The sequence below is a fragment of the Astatotilapia calliptera genome, chromosome 13 (assembly GCF_964374335.1).
Source record: "Astatotilapia calliptera chromosome 13, fAstCal68.1, whole genome shotgun sequence".
NCBI classification, from domain to species: domain Eukaryota; kingdom Metazoa; phylum Chordata; class Actinopteri; order Cichliformes; family Cichlidae; genus Astatotilapia; species Astatotilapia calliptera.
The window spans coordinates 30,773,721-30,798,639 of NC_137434.1; the positions used below are offsets into that span (position 1 = coordinate 30,773,721).

Sequence of the window (24,919 nt, forward strand, 5' to 3'; positions counted from 1 at the left end):
ACTTCAACGATTGCTCCTCAACATGTCAAACAGACACCATGAGACTGTAGTCTAGTCTCCCTGCTTGATTCAGATGACAGCTGTTCCTTCTTCAACGAGACTGTATATTTACCCAAACTTATTATCTTTCCAGAACAGAGTGCTGATGAAGCCCGAACACACCAAACTACAAGTTATCACAAAATGCCAGAACTGTTGAGCATTAAAAAAACCTGACAGAGGAATATGGCCATCTATTTTATACAGTCTATTGTATAACCCGAGTTAATTAATAACTGGGATTTCGTCACTTACTCGTGTTTATAATTAAGTTGTGAGAAATGTTGCCTTAAGAAGCAAACAGTTTTTCTGTGGCAGCACACACCTGCACGTGTCTGATCTGATTTCAGGACGTTTCTTTCTCTAACGCATAAACTCTGCAGTCACATCGCTCGCTCGGGTCTGGCCAACTGAACAAAGTGAGTAGCGGCGTTGATCGCTACACACCGCGGCTCGGTGTGTGCATGTGCGTGTTGTGGGCCAATAGCCACTCAGTTACACAACTGCTTTCAGTTTCCGAGCCCTGCCTGCTCGCCTGGTGGTTCCCCGCCCACCGCTGCTCTCTGCTGCCTGCCTGCCTCTCTGCTGGGCGGACTGGGGCAGATCCGAGCCGACCAGTTCCGTGTTTCTCTGCTCACCCAGTTTACGGAGCAGACCGTACCGGAGGACCGGACAGCGTCACGGTGGACATTCCTGTCCAGCAGCGGCATCCGTAACTCCGGGGACGACGGGAAAGTGAGCGCGGAGGTGAGTAATGTCTTATTGCTGCTCATTATTTGTGCGCGGACGGAGAATCCATCAGCCGCCGTCGGTCGCGTTACGTTTCAGCCAAACTTTGACGCTACTGGCTGTCCCTCCCTCCCCCTTCTCTCCCCTGCTCCCTCCCTCCCCACTAACGCAAAGTGCGTCGCGCACACATGCGGGGATCGCGGTATGTTCACGCAAATGTATGCCTGGCGCTCCTCGTTTAAGGCCGTGACACGAATCTCCGCAACTTTTATCGTCGCTGCGATCCGCGCACCGTAGGTGTGCAATCGCCGAGCAGAAGCTGCGACGCGCGAGCGCGAGCGTTCGCGCGTGCGTCACACGTCCCACTGTGTCGCTGCAATGTGCGCGTGTCGTCCATTGATGTTGTTTTGACAAATGTGACGTAGACCGTGACGCGCCGTAACGATGAGATAAGCAGATTCTGTGTGTGTGTGAATAAATAACGCTCGCGCGTCTCTGTGCGCGTGCGCGCGCTCCTAATCTCGTCGGGTGGATTTCTAAGCTGCGCACTTGAGATTTTTCTAGCAAAAAGCGAGACGCGCTGATGAGCGTGGAGTGGAGTACACGCTGTTTCCTCCGTGGACTTTGTCCGTGCAGCGAGTGGGCTCCCTCAGTCCAGCACTGCACGCACACGCAGCACCTGAGCCGTGTGTCCGGGTTCCAAACTGAAGGAAGCGGCGTGAGGGTAAAGTGCACCCGGGATGACGAGGAGTCACCGTCTTCCTAAACGTCGTCCAGTTGTTTCTCTTTGCAGTTCTGACCCTGCAGCACAGCCGCATGTAACATCGTGTGATACAGCCGGGTGTGTGCAGGTGGTGGGCCCAAAGTTTGCGCTCAAACGCTCACTGCGTCCGTCTTTGAGCCAAAGGTGAGATTGGCTCAGGTGTCAGCTTGGTCAGTAAGCTGCATCCATATCGTCTATGCTTGTACACAAATGTGGCATAATTGTGTTATGCCAATAATTGCAGATGGTAAATGGGCTGGTTCTTATATCACGCTTTTCTACTCTGAGCACAACAAGCACTTCACACAACTTGTACATTCACCCATTTGCACAAGCACTTTTTTTTCCTATGCTGTTTCTAAGTGCTTCCTATCTAACAGTCACGCACTGATGGATACATCGGAGAGCAACATGGGGTTAGTATCTTGCCCCAGGATATTTGGCATGCAGACTGGGCTCAAACCACCAACCTTCCGGTTAGTAGGTGACCTGCTCTACCACCTGAGCTACAGCCACCCCACAGAGCAGTCAGTCACGATATTAAAACCAGCTGTTTAATCCTGTGCAGGTCCCACTAGTACCGCCAAACAGCTCTGACCTGTCAGGACTCTCAACCTGGAGTTCTTTGGGACACGCGGGTTCTGGTGTGGGACTCTCACGAGTGCTCTATTGACTACTGGATACTGAGTGGGAGTGTTTCAGTGCAAGGTTAGCTCATTGCACTTTGAGCAGCTTTTTGCAGTGTGGGGCGGTGCTCGTGGTCCAGGTGAGGCGAAGCAGGTGCTGCTGGATTGTTGGTGTTGACGTCCAACCTTGTACTGTAAAACAACAACAACAACATTATTAAAACCAGTGAATGGTTTTAATAATGTGGCTGATCAGCATTTGCTTTCCAGCCACATTCATATGCCACATGTCTCCTGTAATACCTCTAAATTGGCACAAACCCATCCCACCCTTCGTGGAGTTATGTCTGAACTCAAATCATCACCTGAACATTATTATCCTCACCAAAAATCGCTTGAACTCTGACAGTTATTATGTATCAGGTGAATTTTTGGCAAACATCACAGAAAGAACAAGAGTGCTGGATATGGTAAATATCTACAGCCTCCCCACACAAAGCAAACAGTTCATGCAGTAATTTGTATGATAATTTTTGTTTAAATGTTGTGTGGCTGTTGTGTGGTTAACGAAGGGAATGAATCTGACATGAAAATGCTGATTAATTTCACATCCAGAGAGATTTACCAGCCATTTACTGTAATCACAGCACTGACACCCATCAGTTGTTTACAAAAGGGGGTATCCACAGTAAACATGAAACTTCAGAGTGGGTTTTGTGGTGACACCACATGATTAATATGCAGCTCGGTGTCTATATTTGAAGCAGGCAAGCCAAAATTCAGCCAGATCCATCAAAATGGGGATGGAATGGGGGCAAGTTGGAGAGGTTAGCTATTCATAGTTGGGGTAGTGCAGTAGAAATGGATGCATGTAGGTCAGAGCTGTCCTGCTGGGTGAATGATCACGTCACTGTTAGTTAATGATAACCACATTCATTATTAAGTGTGCAAATACAAGATGGCAGCTGAACTAGAAGTTTGTGCTTTTCTAGTAAAGTCCCATGCTTGCATTTTAGCCTAACAGTTCTACTATCATAAGCTTTCTCATTTGGATATGCAAATTGGGACAAAATCTATCAAAAGATGTGAACCTATCCTCAACTGTAGACATGGTTTGGAAATGACTGGATATTGCTGACTGTCCCTCTTTCAGTCTACTGACTTAAAATAGTTTGTAATAAAGAAACAGCCATGTAGAGGCCAGCAGGTCACTCGAGGCTGCTTACATGGTGTTGTGCAAGGGAGAAACAACAGAAAACAGGAAACATTGATTAAAGATCCAGATGAGGCAGAAGAGCTCCACTCCAGGCTCTGTGGGTGTTTGAAAAGCAGCACCACATGAGCCTCATCGAAAGCTGGTTAGGGCAGAGAAGATGAGGGGTCAGAGTTAGAGTTAATCATTAGGCTAGCTTTCGGGTGGTACCCAACCCCTAGCCCCCAACCCGAGCCCTAACCCTATTTGTCCCATCAATGTCAAGCTTTGAGAATAACTTGAGAATCGTTACATACTATTCTTATTACAAAGGGTTATGATCATCATCAGTGATGACTTAAACCTCAGGGGATTATGGCAAAGTACAGACGAAAGAAGAAACATTTCAAGGTTTATGGTTAGAGGTAGTTATAAAGGTTAAAGTGTGGGAATACTTAAGTTACTGCTTGTACTGATATCTGTATGTACCCAAGCGTTATAATACTGATTTATGAACTTATCAGAAACTGTGACTTAATCGTGTTTTTCTGACTCGCATCTCGTTGAAGACCAATGAGAAATGACTCACAAGGACAAAAGTAAGGTGAAGCTATTAGTCCCATAAAACCAATTTAAGATTATTCACCTTTGGTGAGGTTTTTGTTTTCACCACATTTTGAGTCACATTTTGAGTCACATGTTCCGTCAACAGTCAACACACGACAGGCTTCTCTTAAACACTCAGCCCTAATAAAGTGGGGTTAGTTTACTGTATGGGGAACTTCGTAGCTACCAGATTAAAAAAAACTTCTCATTTTCTATAGAAGGAACTGAAAACAAATGATGGCTGCTTCTCAAATGTCAGGTGTCATTTGTGTCATATGTCATAGATACTGAGCATTGTAAATTCTAAATACCAAATGTCACGGTTCTGGGTCAGTTTGACCCAGCATTTTGAGTTGTTATGGTTTGGGTTTTTTTTTCAATGATGGATTGTTCTTTATGTTTCTCTGGTGCTTTGTTGGGTTTTATGATGAATCTGTGTTTCAGTTATTTTGGTGTGTTTTTGCATTATGGATTGTTTTCTTATTCTCTTGTAGTGCTTGTAGTGCTTGTGGTGGTGATGATGATGATAGATATTATTAGTTTCTTGTTTCTGTTTATCCGTGTTTAAGGATTTGTTGTTTCATGTATTGTTTGAGTTGCATGTGTTATATTCTGTCTGCGTCTTTGTTTAGTGGGTTCTTGTTTCCTGTTTTATTGTGAAGGTCTGTGTCTCATGTGAGTGTGTTCAGTTCTACTGCTCCCCTGTCTCGTTAGTCCAATTTCTCCCAGCTGTGTCTCCCTCCTGTTTCTCATTCCCTGATTACCTCCCTGTGTATATAAGCCCTGTGTGTTCCTGTGCTCTCTGTCGTGTTGTACCATCAGGTCATACCTGTGTGTTGCCGGTTCTCAGTGTTCGTTGTTCTGTTCATGTTTTGTGCTTTGCCAGCAATAAAGCTGTGGTTTTCTGTTGACATTTGGCTTCACGAGTCCTGCTTTTGGATCCTCACCTCCGCCTGCCGCACACAGAGTCCTGACACCAAATGAGGCAGACAGAGGAAACCAACAAAAGAAAAGTGTAAACAGACCCTCAAGGGCCAAAAACCACTTGCACAGGGTTAACTGGAGGAGTAATGTGGTAGAACTGTATGTCAAGTGAACATAACCATCAAATAGAAAAAAGGAAATCTATTTTTCCTTTTGAATTTCTTCAAAACACAGGATAAGATGTAAGGTTAGACCAAACCCTAACCCTTTGGTGGGTGAGAAACCAACTGGTTAAATTCACAGTTAGGAACTGTGTGTAGAATAACTGAAGGCTGATTTAAGGCCTAGCAACTAGCTTTCGCAAGTTGCTCAGTTCCTTTCATACATCGTTTTATTGTGTTTGTGCAGGTTCTCAGTCATCCTGGTCTTTATTAGTCTTGAGGGCTTGAAATGAAGATAAAGGCAGCATCGCTTCTCTTGTGTTTGTGAATATGGAAGGACTCTTGGATGAGAGGTAGAGCGTCTTCACAAACCAAAAAGAAGTCCAGCTGCTTTTATTTCAACCGCTTTAGGTATTGCGTTGTATCTTGTGTGAAGATTCGTCCTTTGAAAGTATTTAATTTGGGTTATTTTAATATTATCTTTATTTTGTTTAGAATTTTTGAAGATGTCTGTTAAAGCCATCAAGCTCTTTCCTCTTACGATGTATATAGGTGGAGATTTCTGGAAAAGTTTACAGCACTAAAACTGTTCTTCTTCTTTTAGGCTTTCCTAAAGTCAATCCGGTTTCTAATCAGAGCTCCACTGTCCCATCCGTTGCAGGACTGCTGGTTCTTGAAGTCTCTGAAGGTCCTTTTTCATGATTCTGACTGCATAATCGGGCTCGCTGTCCTTCTGCAGATTGAATTTGCATGATTTTAAAAAAGTTGCCTAAAACTTTTGCACAGCACTATTTTCAAATCCATCGACACATTTCCCCCCCAACATTAATTTTTGTTTTTGATTTTCTTTAGGTTACTTCATCATGACTTAAAGGATCATTACGCTGTCCGCGTCAAGAGTAAAGACCACAGCAACGCCACCAATGGTGAACAATCTGATTATGCAGAAGACTCTGAACTCTCTGTAGCTCACCTGGGAAGCTCCATGGATTAAAAAGGTCACTTTACCAAAGTCAGGGAGGAAGACGTGACGCCCGCTCTTTGGGAGTTCTGTGCCTGAAACAGGATCACATCATCTGGACGAGCTTTTTGTATTTTCTGTTCATTTGGAGTATTATGGTTCATGGAAGATGGAATAAAATATCAGTGGGAGTTATTCCTAAACAAGGACTGACTGCAAAATTCAAGAATGGAGCAGGATTTTACACAGTAGGATCTCGTATCTCATATCAGTTGTGGATGGTGTAGGTACCTTGTAGGTACTACCCTGGACACGGTGGATTTTACACACAATTCATCTACAAACATCTGAAGTGCAGCAGGCAGTATTTGTCTGTAACTGGAAAAGTCTTCCTTTTCTCACTGTTGTAAATGGACGTCTGAGCCTTCTAAAGCTAGAAGGGGATATTTTCCATCTTCTGTTTGGTGTCTCACTGTTGGCAAAAACAGGGAAAGCCCTCCAAACATGTCCGGTACGGGAAGGAAGCACTTGGTCAGAGACTTTAACCATTTCATCACCTGCTACCTGTGTCGAGGTTACCTGATTAAACCGACCACAGTCACCGAGTGCCTGCACACATGTGAGTCAAAATAACACGCAGCAACACACAGAGGTGACAGTAGGGGTGAAAATCCATCGAGGTAGTGGGACCAAACCCAGACCGATCTAAGGTTACACGTAACCCTGACCAAACTTTAAAGAGCCGTAAAGAAGCAGGGCAGGGCTCAGTCAAAGTACAGCTACTGTGTATGACAGGTGTGAAATGAAGAAAAGTACAGATGTTCAAACTGTTGATCCGCCTTGGTGTCATGCTCATGTCAGACTTAATTAATAAGTAAGTTACCACTGATGCGAGCAAATGTACCCAGCTGCAAGTGTTAGAGCAGAGACTCCTACAGAAAGCTAGAAGCTTCAAACACAGTGTCACTTCTTGCTGTTCCTGTTTTTCAAACCCAGAATTACAGCTACCATAGTTCCAGTAAAATTCTACTTTGACAGACTATTTGAAGTGGATGTGAAATTGTAGAGCAAGGTGAATGAGGCAAATGAGCTGTGAAGCATCGGAACCGATGTCGGCACTAAAACGCCGACAAAGTCTGAAGTTCAAACTGCAGGATTTCAGTTTTTTCATAGAGAGATTTGGAGGCTTCCCCTTTTTCAACATGAGACTAGTTTGGGCGGTTTGAGAGTGTGCAGCAGATCGTGACAACCTGGTGATTGTCAGTGGTTTAGAAAGCTGAAATATCAGCTCGAAACAAGGCAAGCCAACATGCTGCCCCAAAAAAACCTCAATGACAAGGCAAAATGATGGTTTCACAGATGAACAGCTCATTTCTCTGCCTCTCTCTCTTTTATTCTGAATGACCTTTTAAAAGATGGGTTTACCTGCCTTAACCTAGAGCAGAAGCTCATTTTGAATATATTTCTTTTGCAGTCTGTAAGAGCTGTATTGTGCAGCACTTTGAGGAGAGCAATGACTGTCCTAAATGTGGCATTCAGGTCCATGAGACCAACCCACTGGAGATGCTCAGGTAACTTTGGCTACATAACATGTTTTTCTTCTCTCACTTTATCTGTTTTTTTTTCCTGTCATTCGCATGTTGGACACTTTGTATTTCTTTTTATTTAATCTTGAAAGAGCTGCAAAGTTTTGTAAATGACAGTTTTAAGAGTTTCATTCTTCTCTGAACTTCTTGTTGTGTTTCCATTATTCAATTGTACTTTTCTACATTTTGCTTTTGTGTGTATTTCAACAGCCCGAGCTACTGATTTTCTCTCTTCTATTCTCTCCTTTGGAAACTTTTATTCCTGCTTGACCTCACCTGATCGCTCCCTTCACCTCCACCATTTAACTTCTATTGCCTACTTTAATTTCTTGTTATCCCCCAATGCATCATCCCCTCCACCTCCTTCTCACTGTCATATTCTCAGGTTAGACAACACCCTGGAGGAGATCATTTTCAAGCTGGTACCCGGACTCAGAGAAAGTGAGTTTGCCAGATGGTTTCATCAATCTGTCGCCTCAGTTTGCAGTCGGTGTTAAATTATGTGACTATTCATGGGAGGTCGGGAAAAGAATTTACAGCACTCCCATCACACAAATCACTGGAAGACTAAGGCTTGCAACCAGTTTTAATGAAATGCACAAATTGCCTCCAGCATGCACTCTAGCAAACATGATGCTGCGTCTTGGTGGATTGAAAGCAGTTTAAAAAAGGAAAGAGTTACAGTACACCATCAGAAATGCTTCCAAAAGACTAAAACTGTAACTTTTCAGAATTTAATTTGCAGCAGCAATTATCGCTGTCATTGTTTTAGACATATCTTGCTTACTTTTGTCCCCTTTCAATTTGATTTTTCTCTAATACTCATTCTCTTTAGTCTGTAAACATGTTCATTTCTGCTGTAAAGTTGGACATTTTTGACCTAAGGTTCACTTTTACGGCCAGTCGCATGTGGACAAACCAATCATTTGTCAGCATCACATTATTTCCAGAGAGGTGGAAGCTCAAACGTTTAAAACTAGATGAAGATGTACAGCCTTCTCTCTGTGGCAAGGCCAACGGGAAGCCAAGTCAACATGTCTAACTAAAGTGGTGATGGCACTATAATTTTATTGCTCCATAACTTCACCTCAGCTGATAGAGCACTCTGGCAGCAGAACGATGGAACAAACGTCATATATTTTTGTAGCTTTCGGGCCTCTCGGCCAAATGGTGTAAAAGTCAGCGTCCTATGAATCCTCTCGTATGGTCTACAGAGAGAAGACTGTGGACAGCAGACAAGGGTTTTGGTTTTTATCTGTCATGTAGATGGTGATGGTACAAGCACAGCATTGCTGTTCACAGTAAATAATAATGAGCTTTACGTTACAATGCTGTTCTATCCGGATGGTGAACTACCGTCTAGGTGTTAAGAGATTCTGAGTATGAAGTCTCCAGGCCCACTGACGTCTTAAATGTGCAACAAAGACAGGAAGAAGATAGGAGTTTTGTTGTCCCTGTTGCTAGTAAGCTGGAAATCATGCCTGGAAATTCTACTCGACATAAAAAAATCCCAGAGGTCACAAAGAGCATCGAGAATTAGCGATACAACGTAAGCACAAGTGAAGTTTACCAGTGTCTCCAATTATGCTACCTGCTCTTCACCCTGGTGGCCCGAGTGCATTGTCTGGCTAATGTTCAGAACGCTCAGCAGACATCAAAGCAGATCTGGATCTGCTGGATCTGGATTTAAACCAGAGGCAGCAAAACTGGTCTGTTGGCCAGCGTAAAAAGTGAAGGTGTCACGTCAGATTAAGAGGCGACAAATGGGCTGTCAAAAGGGAATTAGAAGAAGACTTCCAGGCTGTTTTGAGGAGATATGAATATGAGGGTGCCTGTAAATTTTGGTGATAACACAACAGTGACCACTGTCTGGTACCAGGCGGCCTGGGTTCAACTCCCGGTGTGGGAAGAGCCAATATAGCAAATTGTCCTTAATGAAGGGTGTTTGAGATGTTAGAATACGCTTCAATTGAGTGATAAAATGGCCCTTTGAGGCTGACAGCTAACTTTAATTATAGCAGTTATGAGCACATCACAGCAGGGCTCGGTTTGATGTGTCCAGGAGAAATGCAGAGACTTAAAATAAATACATTCCCAGCTTTTCTTCTCTCTAGCAGCTTTAAAATTGGTGCAAGTGGCTCATTTTCTCTTATGGCAAGACAGCATATTGACCTTTTTCACAGCAGTCGTTCTGACATGTCAAAGCATGCATAGAAAAGAGGCTGCATTGTTTTTTGGAGGAGGTCCTTGTATCACTGGAATGGCTGGAATAACCAATCCATTGTTATTGTTATTAATTACACCCGCTTTTCCTGCTGTTAAAGGCCAACTGTCTGCTATGAAAAGCTTTTATTGTGCAAGTAAAATAGTTTTGTAAGCTTAGTTAAACTCCTCCTAGGAGCTTCAGTGAATCAGTTTTATGAAAAACAAAAGTCTAAATTTAGTACAGGAGAAATGTAGCTGTTTGATCCCAGACTCTTAACACAGCGTAGACAGAATTCAGTAACCGCGATGTTAGAATCACCCATCCTCTTCTGATGGATTTAGTCTCTATGATTGCTTCATACTTCATTCTACTTTTGTTTTTTCCTGTAAATTAGAAGAGGAACAGCAAGAGCTCGAGTTCTGGAGGAAGAACCAGCCCAAAGAAAATGGCCAAGGTAAGCTGGACCCAACAAAACCCTTTATATAGTAACAGTAACACTTCATAATAAGCCCGCAGCCAGGGGTGTAATTCCCCTGTAATTAAATTAATTTTATTATAAATTTGAATGCAGTTATACAAATACATAAAGTAGGCACTCTAGAATAATTATTTACTTATTTATTTCATTAAATATAAATATTGAAAAGTACAGTGTGCCTATGATGTAAGACTGGGAAATTTTGTTTGTTTTTACACAAAATGACACACTACTTACAATTACGCTGTACTTAAAATTAATCATGCTTTATGTAAAATGACACATTACTTCAAATTACTTACACACGTGACTAAAATTGACTTACAGTATAATTATTTCTTTGTTTTTTTATTTATAAAAACCTGACTTCTTACCCCCTTTTTGAACTGTACCTACCTGTAAGTATTAGTAGGTAAATATAATTACGCTGTCATTTCAAATAAAACACATTAGAATTCCATTAAATTACAGGAGATTTCCACTGTGTCACAGATTTCTCACCTCGTGTATTAGAGTGGGTGGAGATGACTGAAATAGGAACACTGTCATATGCAGTGTAAAGAATTTGCCATGTAGGGGGACGGGTGGCTGCGTCGCCTCTGTGCCTCTCACACCTTTTCTTTAAAACTGGCAAAAAGGAAAAAAAACCATGCCATGGAGGAAGGAAGCCAGTTGTGGTTGTTGCATCTTACTCAGAATGTCTGCACGCTTGCTTTCATTATTAGAGAAGAAGCTCTGTAAAGAAGGGGGGAATTTTTTATCAAGTTTTGATACATCAGCAGGGAATTTTCTTGTCAGACTTCGTACCCCCCTTCACCACATTTTTCAGTGCAAACAGAGCTCGTGTTTACAGACATTGACCAATGCACCAATGCATCAGGTTCAAGTTAAAGAGAAACAACCCATATGGAAAAGAAATAGTAAAAACTTATAAAAGACTTGCATAAGATGTGGCCTATTCATATAGTGAATCACAGAAGGCTTATATGATTTACTCGTGAAAGCGGCCCCTTTCTCATTACTTTCATATATTGTTTTAGGAAGTATCCAAAACATACAAGTTTCATTTATATAATTTTTCAAGGGATCTTATATCTGTTTTCACTCTTGTATGCTTTTCATACAAGTTCCACACAAGACAGATACAAACTAAGATTTATATCTATCTTTTTTATATATATCTTTTCCATGTGGGAATGTAACAAGTAATAACTGGAACAGTTGAAAACCGATCAAAGGCTAGACTTGAATATTGTGGTTGATCATCTGGCCCAGAGTTTTAGCGATGCAGCTTATCCACAACTAACATCCTTAACCTGCCTGTAGAAAACCTGAGGTGTCCACGGTTCGGGGTCCCCGATGCTGGAGGCGACGCTGGTGATGGTGGAGGCAATGAGGCGGACGGTGCCGGCGATGACGACTATCACAGGAGTGACCCACAGATCGCAATCTGCCTGGACTGCTTACGCAACACAGGACCGTCGGGGGAGAGCACGGTCACGGTGTGTGTTATTTTACATATAACCTTTAATTAAGAAATATTAAATACTTGTACAGGCATTGAAACACAATATCACCTTGTTTTGGTCCTCTCTATGATGTAAAAGGGTATTCCATTTCTTTGCTGCTGTATGTGTTGGTAATGTTTCCAAACTTCACGGGTGCTTGGTGCATAATCCCCTGTAAAGATGTAATTGTGTTTTCATGTCTTTTCCTTTAAAAACCTGCAATTATGCCTCATTAAATCAGTGTGTAAGAGTTATTCTCTCATCCAATTAGGATTTGATGAAGAGGTTCATCCGCTGCTCCAGTAGAGTCACCGTGGGAACAATTAAGAAGTTTCTCAGTCTTAAACTAAAGCTGCCGAGTTCCTACGAGGTATGGAGCACACTCTGTCCTCCTGTTTTCATTCATTAAAATATGTGTGTCATGATTCAAAGGCATGTTTTTCTTTACTTAACCACACAAACTCAGAGTTATCTTTCAAGTTTTCGGTTGATCGGTAGGATTACCTTCGTGGGGCTTGATTGTTGGATGTTGAGCAGTGATGGTCATAAAGCTCTGCAGCTCTGCCCATAAAAGGCAAAAATCATACTTGAGTTTGAGTTTGACTGGTCTCCCCTTCAGGGTCATCTCCCCGTGCACTTCTGGAGCACCTTCAGCACTCCTGCAAGTGCTCAGTCCCATTCTGACCACCTGCACTTGAGTTTCTGAGCTTTCACCATAGATCTCAAACAGAGCAAAGAAACGTTACAGTGGCAAACTGACACTTTTAGAGGCTTAATTTGGCTTCCTGGAAAAAAATAAATGAAATCATGGGGTTTTTTTTCTTTATGGCCAGAGTTGCAAAAATCACTCCACTTTGAATATTTACAGGGTTAAACTTACTTCATAATGTAATGAAGTTACTTTCTTCACTACTTTGGGAGGGCTGACTAGAGTGTAGGGACCTCTTTATCTAAGGGAACCTTTTAGGAGATGTCTGTCCTAACTGTACCTCACATTATTACTTTGCTCAAACAGTCTTCACGCACATTTTCATTTTTTCTTTGTACACATAAACACAAGAGTTACCACAAAAATGGCTTCCCTCTGAGAGACTAGGGTCCACTCTTTGGATCTGTGGTGCATAGAGTCATGGATGTCTTCTTCTCAGCCCACTGTAATTCAAAGAAATGCTGAAATGCGGTGCTTTCCAGCCACATCACAGATCTGTTTTAGTTCTGAACTACTACAGTTCTACTACAGTTAGTGGGACCTGACGGTACAGGTGTTGTCACACATTCAGGGTGTGAAGTCTGACTGTCAGAGGCTGACTGTCTCTGACGAGGATCTGCTGGAGGTTTCTTCCTGTTAAAAGGGAGTTTTTCCTTCCCACTGTCACCAAAGCTCTTGCTCATAGGGGGTCACCTGATTTTTGAGGTTTTCTCTGTATTGTTGTAGGGTCTACCTTAAAATAAAAAGCGCCTTGAGGCGACTGTTGTTGTGATTCAGTACTGTATAAAAATACGGTTGGATATCATTAAAAAATGCAGTGCAGGCACAAAAGTTAAAGTTGCAACATGCTGAAATTCCATTGTATAAAAAGGAAAATGATGCATGTATTTGGTAGCATAACTCTGAATTGTTTAACCAACAGCTGTACTGTGTTACATATAAAGTGCAAAATGCTGGAGAGTTCAGTTCAACATAATGAAGATTTAGTGGATTGCATTAAAACAGCAGAGAAACAGCATGTGGTCAAATATGAAGCCAAACTCTGACCAGGTTAACAGTTCGTAGCCAGATGCTCATTAATATTCCATGCAAGCTATGCTATCATCTGCCAGCTTTAGCAAAGGATTAAGAAACTGTTAGCTTCCACATTTGGAGCAGGCCGAGCTAAAAGTGGTATCACACACTCTCATTTACACACTCACATATTCAGAGAAGCCTCCCACTCACCACCACAGTGAACTTCCCCTCTCCTTTCATCTCTCGTAGAAGTGAGAGCTCAGCTTTTGTTTTCGTTTGTCACCTTCTCTGTCTGGGAGGCAGCTTGGGCAAAACTTTGTGACTGTAACCGCTTCGTTAAAAGCTGTTTGTGTTTGTTTTGGACTTGTCAAAGCGTCCTTCTTATGTATTTTCCTTCTTTTGTTTGCAGCTGGATGTTCTGTGTAACGGAGAGATCATGGGCAGAGATCACACTCTCGAGTTCATCTACATGACCCGATGGAGGCTACATGGAGAGAATGTAAGGCTGTCACGTTCACTTCCTGTTCATGTGTGAGTGTTTGCATCTTCGTGTGTAGATGCATCGCTGCAGGAAATGTTTGCGTGCACGCGTGCGTCTGTGAATCTTATGCATTCATGCACTTTAGTGAAAGCATGCGGTCCTGGTTGAATGACTTGTATATTCAGTGTGAAATGCTTTTCCAAAGGAGCATTTCTGTTCAGAGGTGTCAGATTGTGAAAAAGGAAACTCGAGACTTTTTGCAACATAAATTTATGGTGTTGGTACAGAATACTGATGTTCAAGAGACGCCCGGTTTGAATAAAAGATTCGCCTCTCATGTAACATTTCGACATTTCATCTTTACCTCTGTTTGCTAAATTTGAACCACGTCCATCTCCTCTTAGAGGCTCGGGGTTACTCTGCATCCTGTTTGGTTTTTGTTAAGGTCACTTTGCAAAGTGAAGTCAGTCATATCTGCATGTTTAACAGATGCTTAGTAATGACAGTCAAAACAGGAAACGCATTACTGATGATAAAAGAGATTCTGTGCACCACATTTATTTTGTGCATAAGAAGGTATATTTCTTCTTCACAGCCTTTTTTATATCTACAAGAGGAGACAGTGGGGTTGTTTTTAGGTCACGTTCTTACCACCAGGATGTCAGAGACCTCTCTAAGGTTAGGGCTCACCAAAATGCAGCTCTTATATGCAAAATAACACGACTTGTATAATGTTGATAACACAGGTAACATTATCTGCTTTTTGAAATTTGGCTTATTTAACATGTGGCTAAAAGCCATAATTCACTTATTTAATAAATGCTGGATTGATTTGATTAGACGTAAACAGCGCAGTGTCAAAGGAAAAGCTTTGTGTCAGTTTAGATCCACTAAAAGGCATTAGAGTTGATTTGTGGTTTCGATAGTTCCCAGGTGAATATTGCTGAAAAAGGCAGATTAGCTCTGTGAGGCCGAACCTCTGATGTTTTGGAGAAAGACAAAAAGGAAGGAAAGAAGTTTCTGATGTGTGGAAGAAGAATTTCATTAAAAACAAAATTTATACTGTGCAAAAGTTTTAGGCAAGTGAGAAAAACATGTTAATCATTTATTTTCATCAATCAACAAAATGCAGTAAAAGAACAAACGAGAAATCTAAATCAAATCTATACTTGCTGGGACCACCCTTTGCCTTCTTCTAGGCACACACACAGTTTTTGAAGGAACTCGTCTCGTAGGTTGTTCCAAACATCTCAGAGCACTAAGCACAGATCTTCTGTGGATGTAGGCTTCCTCATATCCTTCTGTCTCTTCATGTAGTCCCAGACACACTCCATGATGTTGAGATCAGGGCTCTGTGGGGGCCGTACCATCACTTCTTGTACGTCTTGTTCTTCTTCTTCCTCGCTGAAGATAGTTCTTAATGACTTTGGCTGTGTGTTTGGGGTCGTTGTCCTGCTGCAGAATACATTTGGGGTTAATAAACAATCACTTATATTTCTGAAAGCTTTCTTTGTTTACAGCATTTTTCACACTTGCCTAAAACTTTTGCACAGTCCTGTATATTCTTATTGCCACAGGTTATGGTTAGAGGTGCATGTATTAAGTAACATGAAGCAGAAATAGATGGTGATTTCCAAAAGTAAATCTTATTTTTATACCTGGCTTAACATAAATATGTTCAGCAAAGTTACAGGAAATGTAAAAAATCAAATTTTAAGGCCTTTGTTTTATTGATTTTTTTTGACTATTTAGTTTGAAAATAGGAATGCTTTAAAATGCTTCCAAAAAAGCCGATGTCATGATGTACATTAACTGACACACACACACACACACACACACACACACACACACACACACACACACACACACACACACACACACACACACACACACACAAAGCAGGACTTGTCACTCTGAAACGTGCTGGTACTCTCAGCCTTGGGCTTCAGGGTCATCAGTCCTGTGACGGTTCAGCGAGCCAGTGTGTCTGCCTTTGATCTACAGTAATTGTGCTGACTTGTGCATGAGTGGCTGTGTATCTGTTTGCACGGGTGAGTATTTGCATGAACTTCTACTGCTACTGAAAGCTCCCGTCCATTTCTGGATGGTAACTAATGAGTGCAGGCAGCTGGCACAGCAAGACGCTTCAGATACCGGGTCAGGTGGAACTGAGAAGGAAAGGCAGCAGGAAGGAAGTCAGTATGAAATGACAAACTTATTAAGCGTGTAGCTTTTCAGCTCCAGCTGAGTGTCATCATGTCCTCTACAAAGTCCGCCTGCCGCTGAGCTAAAATGTCTTTTTTGGATCTGTTTCACTGACTAGTCAGAGAGGACGGAAAAGAAAACAGAATTATTTTTCCTTCTCATTATATAATCGTGTCGCACTGTGACCGGAAAGCTACGCAGGCCAAAGTTGCATTGAGTCAACTTTAAATGAGTCCCAGCAGAATTCGGATCCAGTCTAAACTCAGCACATGCCAACCCTGAGGAAGATGGCGTCTCTGCTGCTTTATTTTCCAGCAACGCAGCTTTTTTGAACCTATTAATCCAGCTTGATTGGACATCCGTCTTCTTTACTAATGTTACAGACTGTTTTATTGTGCACAGATTGTCAGAATTGCAGGTCACGTCTTTTTCCATCTGGGCCTTTTTCCCATATGGCGAATTATCCGCACAGATTATGAACACATGGTTATTACAGGATTTAGGACAATTAAACAAATCATTAAAAGAGTGCTGCTTTGGAGAGTGCAAGTAGAACAAAAAAGATTTTTCTGTTACGTAAACTTTTACTGAAAACATCTTGAAACCACAGATAAGAGTGAGGATACTTAATCTCTTCGGTCAGTCCTGTTCCAGTGCTTATTTACCAGTCATCACAAAGCACTTGGTGGTCTCCCCTCTGTCTCCACTGTGAGTCTCTGTGTAGTAAATGTGGCCTCGGTGATACAGGAACTGCCACAAAGGTGGTTTTGAGTACTTTGGCAGGACTCGTTTCATAACTCATCCTCACGATACTTGATGAGGCACCTAAAGGGAGCAGCCAAAAGAAGAAAAGGTTCATGCTCATGGACGTGAAGTTCTCCCTCACTTACCTGAACACCGTTTTTCATTCTATTGCTTTCATATTTATTGATTTGTGTCTATGTGTCATAAGGTGTGATACAGTCTGGATGTAGAGGCACGAGTACTTTGCCAGCAGCGTAAATTATGTCTCCAATTAACTTTTTTTTATTTCCTTCACACCTTCTTACTAAACCCACTCAGGTTTAGGCAGTAAAATCACTTGGAAGGATTAGAAAAAGATCACCGCTTGGTTAAAATGTCGTCACCCTTTAAAAATGTCCACCTGCACGCAACGTTTCAGCAGCAAGAGCTAAGTGAATGTCGTCCGTCCCATGAGTCCTGAGTAAAAGTGCTAGATGCAGTGGGACCAAGTGTGGATTTGATAGAGTTAATGGATCTGGAAAGCCAGTCCAAAGCAGGGAGACCGAAGGAACTGGAAGACAAGAGGCAGGCTGGTTGGTCCATGACAGAAGTCATGCACATGGAGAAATGAGTTAAAGTTTATATAAGGCACGGTGATGATGAGATGATGCCAGGGGAAGACCATCTCTGAATCGAGGAGGGGGCCTAAGGGTACATCTGTCACCATCTTACAATGCTGTGCAGCCATTCCCCAACTCTCTGTGAATGGGACTCATGGCCATTGATCAGTGGTTGTTGATCAATGGTCATGAGAATTTGCATAATTAAGATTAAGGAACTGACCTCCCAGCCCTTTGTTTCCTCAGCGGACTGGTTTCAGTCATTATGCAAATGTACTGTTTCTAAGGTTGGAAACCTGCAGTCAGCTGACACTGAAGAAGTCACTTGGATGAAACGTTTCTCCCACAAAACGCTACGTCCAGATGAACAGAATCAACTTTTGGAGATTTACTTACCTGGATGATTGAGCGTGCATCAAGATACTTTAAAGATTGATAAAACAAACACACAAACAGAGCAACGAGAGGCAAAGCAACTGTGGAAAAAGGAAGAGGACACTACAGTTTAAATTCTCATAGACTTACCATCCATAAATACATATTGTAGGGAACAGACCAGGGAGAGCATAACATGGGCCTCAGATGACTCAGTCGCAGTATCCCATCCTAGTAAGGACTGTGAAAAACCAGGCTACGTGTCAGTTATCAGTTAGGTTGTTGTCACTGATCGTAGTTTAGTTCAAATAACGTTTTTCCTTCTTAAAATGTTTTTTTTTAAATCAAATCACTTTTTGTCCTTTTTAGCTCAGCTTTAATCAGTGGTTTAATCAGACTATTTAATCTCTTTGAAAACATTTAGACGTGGAGCTCAAAATATTCCACAGTGAAATAAAACACTTGGAGTATCCCCAGAATACACACTGACTCCAGGTCAGCGCTCAGAAATTGAAAGCATTCAAGCCAAATGTAAAAAGAAAACATGTTGAGGGAAAACCTCTCACATGACATCAGGAGCCACATTTTCTATCTCACCTCTGCCCACCGCCCCGATGCTCCACAACAACAGACAGAAGTCTGTCCGTCAGAATTATTTATGCCCTTGCTGGTGAGTCATGAGGATAAACAGCCAGAAATTATTTTTGAATCCTGTTTGAACCCTGTCTGGTTAAGGAGAGGGATGACAGCGAGAGCGAGATAGATGGATACAAAGCGCCAGAGTCGGGAATGGAGGCAGAAGTCGGACAGAAAAAAAGATACGAGCCATTCATCAGTCTCATCCTTCTGACAACTCTGCAGCTCGGCTTCATTTTCTCCCTCCGATTTAGAGGCCGGTCAGGACGGATCCGCTCACACGGGAGCAAAGGAAAATCAATCTGTAACCTCCCGGGATGTCATTAAGTCAGGAAACCGCTTTCTGACTGCCACCGTGGTGACTTTTAAAAACACAGGACTGAAAAACGTTTACGAAAAATACTCTTAATGTACACGCACTGATGTCTGTTATTAACGAATGGTATTTAATTATGTTGCTAAGCACTAAAATCTCTGCTTACTCTGGTTCATTTCTGTTTAAATGAGTCAGATTGGACTATATGAAGGCACCAAGTCACACACTATTAATCAACGGCTAATCTTTATCCACAGCGCGCTACAAGGAATTAGAGCGCTTTATTAAAGGATTTTAAATCCATGAAAAGCACCATGCTAATCTAAAGCACTTTGCATATTTACCAATCTTAGAATCTTAAAGTTGGAAAAATATGTTAAACTGCACCTAAAAGTATGCAAAACTCATCTGTGGTGTACAATTGGCCAAGAATCAAAAATCAGTGTGTTGTGTCATGTGATCAAAGTCTTAACAGTAGAAGACGGGGAGAGGCAGATGGTGATGGCGAAGAACTGTCCACATAAAGTGTCCAAACAACAGACGTCCAGTCTCTGAGTCATGATGACTAAACACAGCTGCTCCAGATCTGGAATTTGGCTCTGATATTTAGAAAAGTGTTTGCCGTTTTTTTAAAATAGCAAACGCAAAATGTGTTTCTGGGGTCGGGTAGAGTCACAGACTAAAGCTGCAACGCAGACGTTCCATCTCTCCTGCAATCAATTCACCTTGTTAAAGCACATTTCGAGAGCTGGCACCGTGCGTGCAGAAGCAGGGAAGCATTTGGGCCGAATGATGGAACTCAAGTGTGAAACTCAAAACGTATTCCTCAAACATCTTCATGCATGTTTTCCGCATCCAGAAAAAGCTGAGCTTATTCACAGCCCCCACCGTTTGGACTCTAAAGAAAGTTTACAGCAGAAAGAAATCTGACTGCCTCAACTTTGTGTTGTTGTGGGACGATATTAACCCTCTGAGGTGACGGTGATGACCCAGCACTAACCGTAACTCCGATTCTGAGCAATCAGAGGATATGTCATCTTGTTTTCTCATGAAATTGTTCTCTAAAGTCTTGGAGAAAAGAAAATAGTCATTCTAACAAACACACATTAAAAGCTATTAACAAAAAAGAGTGAGCTTGGGCCTTCTCCAAAATATAGGATTAGGGTTAGCACCTGTGATGTCTTAGACCTTGGATCAGAGGAGGCATCTGTACCGGAACAGCAGAGATAAGAACTTAATTTATTCTTGGAAAAGTCTCTTACACCTAAAATAAAACTGCAGAGGTGCCCTACTGGGCAGTAGTGCAGAAATAAATCTCCTGGTATATTCAATTACAAGAAGGCATCGGACCAAAATGTCCTAAAAATAGACACAGCATTATTACTTAGTATTTAATACACTGTCCATGTGGTACAGTGAGGAGCAACACAGAAACAACTGTAGTTCGATGGCAGCACATGTGAGTTTCACCATGTGTAGTTCCTTTGAGTGTCATGATCCTAATGTTGGGATGTAGGTCTGCAGAGTGGTCGGCTGACACATTATAAATCAAAGAGTTTCTAAACTATTTAAAGAAACTTGTTTCATCCCATTTGAAGCCACATTAGATGCAATCGTGAAGTTCACGAACCCAAAAAACAAAAACCATCCTTGATTGAAACTGGGTCGTTTCCCACTTCAGCTCCAACTGGGCAAATATTCAGATTCCAATTATCAATATGATTTTAAAGATTATGAAAACAAAATACTCCCAATAAAACAATTATCTTTTGTTTCTTGCTGTTCTTATTGTTACATACTGCACCTCCTCCATAAAAGATCTTCCACAAAGAATGATTATTAAAGATTATTTTGCCTAATTGCCCAAACTTCTTTTACATCCACATGCAGCCTACTTTGATCTTATGTGGGTTGGACTGGAATATAAGGAAAAGAACAGTTTCTCAGCATGTCTCAGGTTTTCTACATGATAAAGAAATATTGCTGTAGTAAAAACATCTATCAGCATAACTCTTTAGGCTTCAATTGTAAGTAGTGTATGTATAAAAAAGTAATAGAAATCTATTACTCTGTTGTAGTAAGAATGACCATGTGGAAGATCTGTATTAGCAGGAAAGCAAAAATACTGTAAAAAGTCCAAAATTTATGTCATCTTTCACATTTTCCGAAGCCATCCACTGGTGCAGGTTGGAGTCTTCGCCAGCTTGTCTTCAGCCCTGGGCCTTATGTTTGACACCCGTGGCCTGAGGTACAGGTTCAAACTCCAGCCCTCGAAGTCCTGAAACCTGCTGCAACACACCTGAATACAATTAGTAGCTCATTAGCAAGTAGCTCAATGGCAGTTCAGCCATTTGATTCATGTTACAGCAGCTCATGAGATAATCAACATGGTGCAATAAAAGTACTTTTAGAAGTACATTTTCCAAACACTTACATTTGCTTATATTTACTTGAGTAGCGTTGGGGGTTGCCACCTCAGCATGCAGTCAAGTCTCGGTAATGACCTACTCATTTTATTCAGGTGTGTTGCAGCAGGGACACGTGTGAAAGTTTCAGGACACCGGCCCTCGAGGACTGGAGTTCGCCACCCCTGGCTTAGGGTGATCACTGCCTCTGACAGTGGAGACGCTGCTTGTCCTGTCAGAGTTAAGGTTGGTGTTGGGCTGGTTTAGGAAATCCCTGATGGAAAAGAGTTAAGTTCTGTCATGGTGTCTATGCCAGTGAGTAATCAGGTTACAATAAGATTATAATATTTAGCAAAGCAAATGATTATTGCCTAATGTTTTGCTGACCTTAATTTGAAGGTCTGCAGTTGTCACTTTGTTTCCTGGAAGTTCAGCTCTGAGAATGAACCTTTGTGATCTGTGATGTGATAGCTTCTCCAGTGTGTCTGAGAGCAGAATTTCAGTCTCAGGGGGGCAAATCTGATGAGCAGGGCAGGTGTTTCCACTGAATGACCTTCACACGCTTCAGGATGGTACGGTGGAACTCAGCTTTGACTGACCCCAGGTCTGAGTGCCAGTTTTACATTTACAGTCTTTGTCCTGAATAAATAACAGTGTCGGTCTCAAGCATCCATCTTTGGGTTAACAAGGTCTTATCTTTGATCCACACATGATGTGGATCCTGGATATTGTCTGGTTTTTCACTCTGGTTGCATTCAGACATAAGTATCTACAACAAGATAACATGAAATTATTACAGCTTTCTGGTAAATATGTTATGTTAAATATGTTAAATATTAGGAATCTTCAGACATGCCATCAGCTTCAAGCACAATGTATGAAAATCAAGTGGGAGCTTCTCACTGGAGAAACCGTCTGAAAGCAATTTATCGATCAACATGTAGATTGATGGATTTATATTGTGATGATTTCATGATTAGCTGTGAGACCGGGCTGGAACAACCTTGCAGACTCAGCACAGCGTATGTATTTCTGCAGTGTAATTGCACTGTATGGGGACAGAAATGCTGAGTGAAAGAGTGTCAGAGATGCAGATGCAGATGCACACTGACAGAGCTGTTAGATTGGCTTCAGTGTTCTTTTTTATTTTTTTATTTTTTTTTTGAGGCATGATACAGCAAAATGCAGAGGGAGATGACAGGAGCTGCACTCTGCTGCACCAGCAGCCTCGAGCTGCCAAAAATAGGAGACAGACTCCAGAATCAGGAGACTCCCTCTTCGCTTTGCAGCTGCTCAGACACAAACACTTTTTCCTTTTTGAATGTTTCATGAAAAGGGTAGCTCACATCATCTGAAAGAGGCAGAAATGTATGTATCTGTCAGGAATGACAACTTTCTTATTTAACCTCAGTGATGGAGGGATAGCACATGGACCAGAAGCCCATAAAGAGGCTGAGAGGTCAGCTTCCCTGAGGCCAGCTGGGATTAAAGCTGCAGAGATTGCTACTCGTTGATGCGTTTGCACATAGAGAACAAAACCTATTGGATCTAATCTGCTTATTTTGCCGGTGGCATAGAAGTCCTGTCTCTCTGGTGCTGCAGTGTTGTGAGTTCTAGTAAAATGTTGATGTATTGAGGAGCTGCAGAACGACAACTTTTTCCCTCTAACGGGCCGATCAGTTCTCTTCATCACATCAATTTCTCTGGAGGATCTTTGCTGGCGATGAAAACTGGGTCTTTGGGACGAGCCAACAGTTTTCATATAAAGTGTCTTAAGTTCGCCTGTCAGGTGGGCACGCTCATCATTTTTACCCCTCGACCTGAAAGGCTCGGGGCGGGAGGCGGGATGACCCAACTTTGTGAGCGCGATAATTGATTTTCAAGTTGATACCACTGGTGCATCTACAAATACTCTCAGTGACGCCGACCTCAGGGTCAGAGGTCAAGTTTTCAGAAAATCTTGTGAATGTGATAACCCGAGAAGGAAGTCACCTAGGAGTTTCAAATTCTGCGAGCTGGCAGTATTTTTTCATCAGTTTGCAGATATTTGAATATTTGAGTTCTCCTGTAACATCATGATGCACCTGAGGGCAGGATTCACGATATCATGTTCTTTCTTTTCGTCTTTGCTCGGCACCTCGACCAAGCAGGTTTGCATCCTTGCTGAAAACAATCACTTTGTATTTTTGACTTTTTAAGTCACAGAAAAATCTGCTGTTCCTAAAGCGCCGATGTTGTTTTTAAAACCTGAACAAATTCCATGGATGCTCCTGCGACAGATATGAAAGACACAAAAGTACACACTGGATTTGAACCATGTTCTTCTGCTTCAGGCTTCCTCCATCGCTGCAGAGCACAGCCAGGTGGATCCGGGACAGTTTAATAGAAACTGCATTACATTCAGAGGCGGTGTGTGTGTGTGTGCATTTCAAACCACCTCTTATTTAATTCCTGTAACAAGTGTGAAAGTATGTGTTATTGTTGTGACTGCTGTTCCTGCACCTTTTACAAAGCTCTGTAAAGGTGCGTTCACTAGATGAACCGGCACAAAGCAGCTCCTCGCAGCGCCGTTTCTCCGATGATTCCTGTTCGTTCAGCAGCAGCAGCAGTGTGCATCGTCCTCTGAAGTGTGCTTAAGTTTACAGTGTAAAGAACAAACCATCGATCGTGTCTCTCTGAAACAGTTTCTCTTGTTTCTGTCTCCTTCAGACATATCCCATGGTACTCGAGTACCGGCCACGCATCGACTTTGGCTGAACTACGAGTGCAAGAAGAGGACCACACACACACACACACACACACACACACACACACACACACACACACAGTCATCCATACAAAGCAAGCAAGACATTAAGAACATCTGCATTTCCAAGAATAAACTACACATACACACACACGCACACACACACACATACACACGCCAACCATATGCAGAAAAAGAGAGAAATTTAAATGTATTTTTGTACAGCCAATGATGAAGTGCTTACGTTGTTATGTTAAAGAGCTTTTATGCTACATAGAATAATATATGCTATAATATATGATATTTTTAAATGTATGTCCCTGTGCCTAAAAGAGCTGTTCGGATCAGAAATGAAGTATGACCATATCTCCTCTTTGCCTGTCTAACTCTAACTGTAGAATAAATGTTGATTTTCTACTGCTGGCGGCTGTGTTTGTCTGAATCTGCGGTTTGACTGCTTCACTATCTCAGCTTGTGGTTAAAGAACGGTCAGCGTGTGTGTACATATGGTTCATATGGAGCTGATACCGGGTATCACTAAGAGGTCTTTGCTCAAACACAAGTATCAGCACCGAGTTAACTAGTGACCCTTTAAGTTTAGCTCCGCCTCTCATTTGGAAAGCCTTTTTAAACTAACCTTTGTTGATCCGACAGAGAGATTCTGTCACGGCGTACGGGGTGGACTCACGCGCTGGACTCCGGGGATGATGCACACAAGGAAATTTATTGTAGAACAATGTCCAAAGAGAGAGTATATACACAGATATGAGGCAGTGCTATTTACAAGGGGGTGCGAGGCAGTGCTATGTACAAAAGGTGAAGGGGGCAGGGCTCCGGGGAAAATCCAGGGGAACACGCTCGTCTTACTCCACACAATCCAGACACGAATCCACTCGCACACCCGGGG

General features: G+C 42.2%; 1 protein-coding gene across 3 annotated transcripts; it reads left to right on the top strand.

The window, feature by feature from the left end:
* On the top strand, nucleotides 1–24,432 carry LOC113034800 (polycomb group RING finger protein 5-A). 3 transcript variants are annotated; one of them, XM_026189850.2, is made up of 10 exons: nucleotides 1–786; nucleotides 5,645–5,728; nucleotides 5,893–6,620; nucleotides 7,476–7,572; nucleotides 7,973–8,028; nucleotides 10,188–10,247; nucleotides 11,598–11,773; nucleotides 12,051–12,149; nucleotides 13,915–14,004; nucleotides 23,976–24,432. In XM_026189850.2, exons 3-10 carry the CDS (start codon nucleotides 6,506–6,508, stop codon nucleotides 24,021–24,023), a joined length of 741 nt encoding a protein of 246 aa, XP_026045635.1. In that variant the 5' UTR covers nucleotides 1–786; nucleotides 5,645–5,728; nucleotides 5,893–6,505; the 3' UTR covers nucleotides 24,024–24,432. The 3 variants fall into 3 exon arrangements, with proteins under 3 accessions (XP_026045635.1, XP_026045636.1, XP_026045637.1); XM_026189852.2 differs by lacking the exon at nucleotides 1–786 and adding an exon at nucleotides 1,449–1,675; XM_026189851.2 differs by lacking the exon at nucleotides 5,645–5,728.
* Nucleotides 24,433–24,919: the final 487 nt, after the last annotated feature.